Source organism: Quercus lobata, chromosome 2 (genome assembly GCF_001633185.2).
Source record: "Quercus lobata isolate SW786 chromosome 2, ValleyOak3.0 Primary Assembly, whole genome shotgun sequence".
Lineage (NCBI taxonomy): Eukaryota > Viridiplantae > Streptophyta > Magnoliopsida > Fagales > Fagaceae > Quercus > Quercus lobata.
In genome coordinates, this window is record NC_044905.1 from 91381571 (window position 1) to 91391792 (window position 10222).

At 34.5% G+C, this 10222-nt stretch overlaps 1 protein-coding gene across 1 annotated transcript; it reads right to left on the reverse strand.

Annotated features, from left to right (window-relative positions):
* Positions 1 to 209: 209 nt before the first annotated feature.
* LOC115957313 lies at positions 210 to 827 on the reverse strand. The gene has a single exon (XM_031075538.1). The coding sequence runs from the start codon at positions 714 to 716 to the stop codon at positions 396 to 398; it is 321 nt and encodes a 106-aa protein (XP_030931398.1). The 5' UTR covers positions 717 to 827; the 3' UTR covers positions 210 to 395.
* Between the last annotated feature and the right edge of the window lie 9395 nt (positions 828 to 10222).

Below are 10222 nucleotides of genomic sequence, written 5' to 3' on the forward strand. Positions count from 1 at the left end.
AGATGCTATTCGAGTTGGGAATCCAGGTTCCAAAATTCACAAAGAATATGTAGAAGAAAATTTCAATTTGGGTTCTCGATTTTAAAGCAGTACGCACAGATGCTATTGCGTACACGAAACGAGAGCACCATCTATTCTTCATTTGTTTTCTTGACAAAAGAAGGGAATTTCGTATACGTTGCACCATATTTACACTGTAAACCATTCCATCAAACACAAAATCCATTTTTGAATAAACCATTCATAAGATTAAGAACACGAAAACTGTCAGGAATCAAAAAAGTTAACAACCATTAATTCCACCAACACATATATAAAATTGTCACAAATCTGACTTGAACGCCAATTTGTTCTAAAAAAGAGACCATGTAATTAACAAATTAAATAAATAAAAATCAGATCTTGAATGTAACATACTCTTCCTCTTGTTCACACAAACCCAACTGGTTCCTCCCATTACCAACCAAAGCTGGAGAAGTTGAAGGTGAAGAATAGTTAGAAGCTGCCAAGACCAAAGACCCTTCACTCCAAGCCCTCCTTATTGGGTAGGACACGTTTTTGCACTTAGGCAATGGATGTGAACATTCTTTACCAGCCTTGTGAAGTGCACAGCCACAGTTTTTATGGTATGGTCTGCGCTCTTTCCCTGTGTCACAGCCAGCAATGCAACCCTCATAGACACTTCGGAAAAGTCCATCAGCAGCACCGGTGGCCATTGTCTTCACCACCAACACCACTACTTTTCTATGTGCAACAGACCACGCTTCTAGAAAACTTTTAAGCTTGCAGAGCAATGGTGGGCATTTATAGAAGTAGTTATTGATGCTTATATAGTGGTAGTGATGGAGTTGTATTAGGCTTTTACTTTTTGGGGGGTTTTAGGTGGTGGGGTCAAAATGTTGTTGTTTCCAAGCTGTATTGCGCGGCATTTAAGAGCCGTAGAAGACGTGTCCGCGTGTCTTGAGGGGTCGGTTATAGGAGTGTAGACATGGTAAAAATACTAGTAAGATACGTGGCCTTTTGCATGTGTGTTAGGAGAGAAAATAAAGGGGTGTGTAGTACGTTACCGACACGATTCTCATAGATTGTCCCTAGGCAAACGTTTAGGCCTTTTGGGCTGATTTTTTGGGTTTTTTCTTTTTTCTTTTTCTTTTTCTATATTTTTATTTGCTGTGATTTGTGGGGGATTGTTTAGCATAATTCTTGCATGATTTGATTTGGTAGTCGTCACAATCTTAGTATTTCTTGTAATTATCGGGTGGTGATTGGTTAGGAGTTTCTTTTTTTAACTTTTTTTTTTAATGGGAAAATGATAGCATTCCACAATAGAGAAAAAGTACAAAGCATATAATAAGGAGGGGGGAGGTAACAATGTGAGCAAATGCTATAGCCTTGTGGCTTATGATCCATGCCATTGATGCCAAAATGTGATTACTGGTTCTTCACCTGGTGAGCGATTCGAGTGATAACTCCAGCAAGATCCTAGTGGTATATATGGAAACTTCTGTTTTTATTTAGCAAAAACTAAAAAAAGGTATGAAGAGATTGTATAATTTTTTGGGAGAAAGATGCTCATAAATGTAATATGTAAGTGAATCCCACTCTGAAAATAGAAAAAAAGAAAGGAAAAAAATATATTTATAGGTTCAATCAAACGAGAGTTAGAGCAAACTTTCGGTCTAAAGTTGACTAAAGTGAGTTATCACGCTAGGTTAAGCGCAACTATAGGCAATGATTACTTAAGTGAAATGTTGTTGTGCAAGGTCAAGAGAAATTTGAGGCATTTCTAGTGTGCTCAATGGTTCAGTCAAGTGAAGTGTGCAAGGTTAAGCGCAGCTATAGGCTATGATTACTCAAGTGAAATGTTGTTGTGTTAGGTCAAGAGAAATTTGAGGCATTTCCAATGTGCTCAATGGTTCAATCAAGTGAAGTGTGCATCAAAATCGTTTGAGACTCTAGAATTATTCAGAATTGTGATGAAAAATGTGCCTTAAGTGAACGCTAAACTTTTTAATGTCTAGTAATAGTTTTGACAATATTTTGAAGGTTATAACTTTTGAGACAAGACTTAAGTACAGTACTTAAATACTGTTCTTTAGGTTTTCTTCTTAAGATTTTTTCATATGGTTCTTTTCTCATGGGATAGAAGTGTATTTTTTTAGTTAAGTAACCACATAGCAGAATTTTAAGAGGGCAACATAAAGAATAACACCTAAAATATTGTATATAAGTTTTGTCCTAAATTTTCAATGGTGACCTTTCAATAATGCGTTTTCATTTGTCTTGTTGACTGTTCAAATTACTCACCTTCAATTAACTTATTGTCTTATTGAATTATTATGTGAACATTTTTAGTAGTAATATAAAGGGAAGATTACTTTCTTGTATAATATTACATTCACATGTCCATGATATATTATTTGTCCTCACCACGGGTTTAAGTTATGCGTAATTTAAAAAAGTTTGTGGTGTATGTTTGTTTTAAAACCTTATTTCATCTCCTTTGTGTGTATGTATGTTTTTCAAAAATAGTAGTAATAGTCAAGAATATTGTAGCTCAATTAACAAATCTTAACATCTAGGTTCAAATCTCTCATTCCTCAATTATCAATTTTTTTAAAAAATATAATAGTATTTTCATTAATTAAAAAATATTGCTAGAGAAGTATGGTGTATTAATTTAGGTTGACAAATGCTAGGATTTCTTCTTCTTTTTTTCTTTCTAACCATTCGGCAATAAAAGGGCTTTGCTTCTCTCTCTCCTTCTTCTTCTTCACACTCTCAACAGTTTCAGAAAGAGGGTTCAGAGTGTGTATGGTTGGGTGGTTGCCCCTCTCTGAGCCCAATGATTTCTATCAACTTACTTAGCCCTTCAAATCAACCACCCATGACCCTTCTCTCCTAAACCCTAAACCCAAAGATCAATATCAAAACAACAACAACAACAACCATTCGGCAATAATGGTAGGTTATATGTCAGGTTAGGTAGTCTTTCTCTCCAGTTGTCACAACAACAAACAAACAAACAAACAAAAAAAAGAAGTTAGTCTTTCTCTCCTGAAAGCAAAACATTAGGGTTGATTTTGGTTATATTTATTATACTACACAATCTACCCAACATTTTTAGCCACCTGCATTACTAATAAGTTAAGGGAGCAGTTTCTGTCCAGTGTCCAGTGGCCCTGGACTTATTGAAATGGTGACACGTTTTTATTTTTAGACATATGTCACAATCTGACTGGGTCCAATGCATTGTAAGCATTGGACCTAATCCAAACCCATAAGTTAATACCCTACCAAGCCTACCCAACCATACAGAACTGTATCCACATGAGAATATGATCATCTCTATTGTATTTGAAAATTTGAAATAGAAAAAAAAAAAAAAAAAATCATAGTTAAGATTTTTTTTTGAATAAAATAATACATAAAGTATTATGGCGTGACATTGATTACACCAAAATATCATAATACTTCCTATTGTATTATAGCTTCTGTCATCCACACAATCTATAGCTTGGCAAGTGTCAAGTGTCAAGTGTCTACTATGGTTCTGTCCTTGGGACTTTGACACATAACATAGCCTTTATTTAGGTCTTCTAAAAGGTCGCCAGCCAAACCACATAGGTGTATTCGTTTTCGTTCAATAGCAGAACCAAACTATGGATAGCACCCCTGAAAATTCAAAAAAACATAAAGTCCATAATTATTTTACAAATTTTTTTTTATATAATTATCAATATATTCTATTATAATAAAGCAAAAAGATTTGACACATAAAATAATTTTTTAACTAGCATAGTAAGGTGCTCATTAAATATGAGTTATTGACTTATTATGGACTCCAATTAATAAAAAATTAGTATGGATTGAATCAATTTATAAAAAGACTGAAAATGTTATTGAAGTGATAATTTTTTTTTTTTTTTTTGAAAAGATATTGAAGTGATAAGTGGAATTTTTGAGAAGATAGTAAAGTGATAAGTGAATATATTTGACATAAATCAAGATTTTTTTGATAAGTAACTGTTTTGAAAAGGTGTAATGTCGCTATACTCTATGTATATCCCGTTTAGTAGGCTATATTATTAGACACAAACCGATTCCTATATATATGAATACAGGGGGGCTTTTCAAAGCTGTAGGTATTTCTGGTCCCCCTAGCTCCGCCAGCACAACTGTGATTGTGAGAGACTAGGACATATGTATGTGAGGCTCAAAATATAACATATTTCTAGGAAGATATTTTTAAGTGGTTATGGTATGCCATTTTTGTTTCCTTTTGTTGAATAAAATTTTCAGTTTAAAAAAAATAAATAGTTATGGTATGCTTAGAGAGATTTTTAAGAAGTTACAATTGATAGGTAACCTTTAAATTTAGAGAAATTATATGTCCACAATATTTTTATAACGAATCTTAAATAGTAGGTTATTACTAGTTGTTATTGTTAGGGCAAAAAAGTAATTTTAGTGTTAGATTCAAATTTGAACCAATAACAACTAACCACCTACGATTTGTTGTGAAAATATTGTGGAAGTAGCACCTCTCTTAAATTTAACCCATGATGGATTGGAGAATAGTAACTCTACTAAATGAGAAATGATATATCCACAATATCTTCAAATACTTTCATAACAAATTTTAAGTGGTAGGTTGTTATTGGTTATTATTGATTGGCAAAAAAGTAATTTTAATGATAGGTTTAAATTAGAACCAATAACAACTCGTCACATATGAGTTGTTGTGAAAATGTTGTGGATATAGTACTTCTCGTATTAAACACATTATGACATTTGATATTTATAATTGAGAAGTGCTACAACCACAACATTTTTATAATACTTTCACAACATAAATGATAGATAGTAAGTTGTTACATGTTCTAATTTGAATCCACTACTGAAATTATTTCTTTACCCACCAATAACAACTAGTAATAACAAATAGTAAGTTGTTACATGTTCTAATTTAAATTCATCATTGAAACTATTTTTTTGTCTACCAATAACAACTAGTAACAACCTATCACATAGAATTTGTTGTAAAAATATTGTGGACATAGCATTTTTCATTATGTTTTCATAACAAATGATAAATGATAAGTTGTTGTAAGGACGCGTTTCGTGGCGGACCGTAACAGTGTCGGGTTCACACGTAAAAAGACCCCTAACAATATCATTTGTAGAGCGTGGGTTTGGAAGGCTAGGCCTTGATCGACAGGCGGCGGGTTTTCGCGTTGTTTGTACGAGTTTAAGTTTTCCTTCACCCCTGGAGTCTTTCTCCTGGAGGTGGGCTGGGAGGCTCTGGTTTTTGGCCATTTTTCCCAACCCCCTTCTTTAGGTTACTTGTTTTTCCTTTTATATTCGCCTGCGTTCATTGTCCTTCGTCCACGTATAGGATCAACCTTTCCAAGATTGATACTTGTCCCATCAGCCCATATTCAAAGTCGTTGGGGGTGGTTGTAAAAGCCAAAGAATACGGCTCTGTCAGGTTCAGAGCATTGAATGGCAGTAAGGGCAGCTTTCCCTGGATATTTTAGATCTTTCTTCCTAGTTTCAGTCCTATACCGTTTTTACCCTTCTTTCAGGGGGGACTTTGGGTCTGCCGAGGACTGAGCTGTCCTCGGCGGTATCCAAAGGCTATTTTGTCGAGCTTGGGCCATAGCCCTCCTCGGCTTGGGCCTCTGGATTCTCCCCGGGTAGATGGGCCTGGCCCATAAATCATTTGGGCCCCACAATTGTAATGGGTCCTAATTTGAATCCACCATCGAAATTATTTTTTACACACTAATAATAGTCAGTAACAACTTATTACTTAAAATTTATTGTGAAAATATTGTAACAATGTTATGGACGCATTAGAGTTGGATGGATAATATTCTGAGTGTCTAGATTGCAAGGCTCAATTGACTTGTTGAGAATGATTGATTAATATGATTGCCTTTCAAGTAGAAAGAAGAGAGAAACTTTTATAAGATTACTTCTCTTGGAGAGATATCGGTAACTTAAAACAAAGTAAAGATGTTTTGAGAGGCAAGATGGGAAGAGTGCTATTGTAGAAGAAAAGGCATACCAAAATACAGTTACCTCTGCTCTTGGTTGTCCACAATTTTCACACCAACTGCACCTAAAATGGATTTTCTACTGTGGAGAGGTAACACTAAGCAAGTGAGCTTTACTTGGGCTAGTGAGCCAACTTTCATTACTCAAAGGTCTCGAGGATTCTTGGTAATTACTCATCCAAAAAGAAAAAAAAAGTTTGCATATAAGATCACGATACTTGCAGGTTACATGAATTTGGAGCTAACCAATATTAGATTCCATTAGAATATTAAGATATATTGCACAGACAATAAGTGAAGTGGCCATGTGAAATTAAATATGGTTGCAACAATCAGTTTTTTGAAGGTGAAGAGAGAGGAAAATCTTACAATTTTATATGCTGAAAATCTCGAACTAGTTGGTGGTGGTGATTCTGGTGGATGCAATTAATTCAAGTAAATGTTATTCTGCCTATAGTCAAGGACTCTAGATTCTAGAAAGATTCGAACAATGAATTATACTTTTAATTTTTTTTTTTTATAGAAAAAAGTACATTTTCTGGTACTAGGAGGTCTCCTAATTAAGCAATCATTCACCATGAGAGTATGCAAATGATTTCAAGCAAACAAAAAATTTTAAAAATCACTCACATACACATCAGACTCATTATCACAGCCCCTTAAAAAAAAAAAAAAAAAAAAAAACTCATTATCACACCCTCCACATACGTGGGATACATGGAGACCTGGAGATACCATTAATCTAAAGATTATTGGTGTTATAGCAAAGGGCAAAACTTAGATACAGTACCGTAGATACAGTATATTAGGTTCCTCACTTAAAATTTTGACATCTGTCCAATTTAACAGACTAGGCAAACGGCGTTAAAATTAAAATTTTTTTTTTTTTTTTTTCCTGTACCCACAACTTAAAATCTCCAGTTTTCTCTGTAACCAAACAGAAAAGTTCAAAAAATAAAAGCAGATCTACTGGGTTTCAAACCAAAAAACACACATAGGAGAGAAAGAGATCTGAAAGCGGGGAAAGGGGGTGAGGAACAGATTGGGGCGGAGGCGGAGGATGAAGGGACAGTGAGCGGTGGAGGAGGATGAGTAGGAGAAGCAGCAGACAAAGAAGGGAGATGCAGGGCCAAGTGCGAGTGGTGGTGGTGGTGGTGGTGGTGGTGGTGGTGAGAAACCTCGCCGTGAGCATAGTCATTAAGGGCGGCGTCGGTGTTCTTGAGATACGTGGCGTAAGAAGAGTGCGCGGCGGCGAAGGCGTTGCGCACAGAAACTGCCTCTTTCATGTAGAGCTTTCGATCTTTGCATCAAGACACAACTTCTTCATTCTTGATCTTGGACTGACTACCTTCTGGTTTTTTTTTTCTCTCTTTCTTCTCTGAATTTCAGACACGCAGAGAGCAAAGAGAGAGCAAAAACCCAAATTCGATTGGGTTTAGAAATGGGGATTGGGATGAAAACTTGGAAGAATCAAAGACGTAAAAGACAGATTAGTAGAAGTAAACACATATACACACACCGAGAGAGAGAGAAAGAATCATAGATCAGAAAAGAAAGAAAGAAAGGAAACAGGTGCACGCATACACAGTGCACACACCGAGAGAGAGATATGAGATATTCTTTCTTTCTTTCTTTCTTTTCTTTTTTTAACGCCGTTTGTCTGGTCTATTAAATTTGACAGATGTCAAAAATTTAAGTGGGGAACCTAAGGTACTGTACATAAGGTACTGTACCTAAGTTTTGTCCTATAGCAAATTAGCGATCACTAGAATATACCTAGGTACTAATTTTGACAATCTTATTCTATAAAATCATACTTTGCCCCCTCATAACAATATCATTGATTTTTTTTTTTTTAAATATCATTGATTCTTTAAAGAGTAATACTATAGTCACAAACTTTTCTATAAAATTTTTACAATTATTGAAGTAGCAAATTCTTATTAGTTCACATTTGAGTTCATCACTTATACCACTTTTTTGCTGTCCAATAACCACACCACATCAATAATTTGTAAAAAAGTTTGTAACTCTAGAATTTTTCTCTTTCTAAAAACCATAAAAAAAAAAAAATCTATAGATTTGAAATCTTAAACCAAATATACAAGCAGAAAAAAAGTAACCCAACAACAAAAATTACCTATAATAAAGCTAAAAAAATTAAGCTCAATCATCTAATTTTACCTAAAACAAACAACATGACCCTTTCAAACTTTTTTTAAAAATAATAATAATTTTTTCCTTACCCAGCAACAACCGCACGCAAAAAAAAAAAAAAAAAAAAAAAAAAAAAAAAAAAAAAAAAAAAAGCAACTTAGCTATTGCATACAATCAACAACAGAGTCATCCCCAAATTCCAAGCTCTAGCTCCATCCCTAACTAGAAGCCCTTAGACTGTGTACAATTGAATGCAATTATTAAGATTACTAGATAGATTGATCATGCTTCTCATTCCCTTACTTAATTATTTTTAATTTTTGGTTAGATGATTGGGACTAGTTAATAGAGATAATGCTTGTCATCTCTTAGTGTGAGCAACCGTTTGATTTCTTCAATACAACACCAATTCTATGTTTAGATGCAGGAAGATGGTAAAAGAAGAGAGGAGAGTAGAGGGAAAAGTGATTGGAATATAATTCAGCCCTAACCATACTTTTAATATAGGATAAAATACATTGAAAATTTGGGCTAATGCTAACCAAGTTCAAGACATTTTAAAAGTGACCAACTTGGTCCTAAACCCAACTTGGGTCCTAAATTGTTACTCATTTTTCTCCACTCCTTTATGGTGATTAGGAACCAAGTTGGTCAATTTTAAAATCTTTTGAACTTAACTAACAGTAATCCAAACCTTAGAGGTGTTAATTGTATTTTACCCTTTAATATATTTCAGTCACATTCCTCTCTACTATACTCTCTTCTTCTTCTCCACCTCTAGTTTTCTGTTTGCCCCTATAAATCATCTCGGTTGCTCATAATGAACCAAGAATTTCCAACTCCCCTCTTGTAAAGAATGTGGGGATGGTGCCATAGAGGGAGTTTGGATACAGCGTTTTCTTTGCTGCGTTTCTATTTCTGCGTTTACTCTTTTTTTTTTTTTTTTTTTTTGGAGCATGCGTGTTACCCCTCACAAGCGGCTACTGTTCATGTACTGTACATGAACAGTAGCCGCAATATTTGACCAGTTTTTCATGAACAGTGCATTTATGCACTGTTCATGGACCTACAAATTTTATTTTTTATCAATTTTTTCATTAAAAATGGGTCCCACGGTACTATTCACACATTTAAAAATTATTTTGCTACAGTGTTTTCAGTTTTCAGTTTTCAGCTGTATCCAAACGGACCCATAATGTAATCAGACTATTGAGTTGAAAATATAAAGCCATGTAAGCCGTACGGCCCAGCCCATCATGCGTTGTCCATTTGGTCCAGCCAGTACATGATATTATTCAACCTTAATGATAAAACTGCAAACAAGGCTAGGTGCAGGTTAGAGGCCTCACTTTCCTAAAATAAAAAGTAAAAGTTTAAAGGCCCCACATAAAGTGTAATCGGCCCAAGTTCAGTTCGGTCTGTAGTTAATAGTGGACAGAGTCTAGGTAATGCAAGAGCAAGACCCAAAAAACAAATAATAATAAAAGCCCATAAAGTCCTCTTTTTTTTTTTTCTTTTTTGGGAAAGATAAATAGAGCTAGAGTTCAATAGTCCATCCACAGGAATGAATGAGACACTAAAAATAATATCATTATCACTAAACTAGCATTTAAGACCAAATACTTTTTAATATATTCACTTTTACAAATATAAAGCATTAAGTATGAAATATACAAATGCGAGCATTTACATTAAACTATACTAATTTTTTGCTAAATTTAATCCAAAAAAATTTACTTCATATATTTTAGATAGTCTTTTCATCACATGGATATGTATCAAAACTCTTTGTTTTTTACTCTATTACTAATTAAATGTTATTTTTAATTCTTTTTCTCTCTACTTTTCTAGCCTCTTCCTATCTTCACCATTGATCCACAATCACCCATTGCCACCAGGCCCACCACCCACACAAACCATGAAATCCCCATCATCTCCATCAGCTTAATCATCACAAGTAGCTTAATCCTATTCTCATCTAAATTCTCTCTCCCAGTTCATTC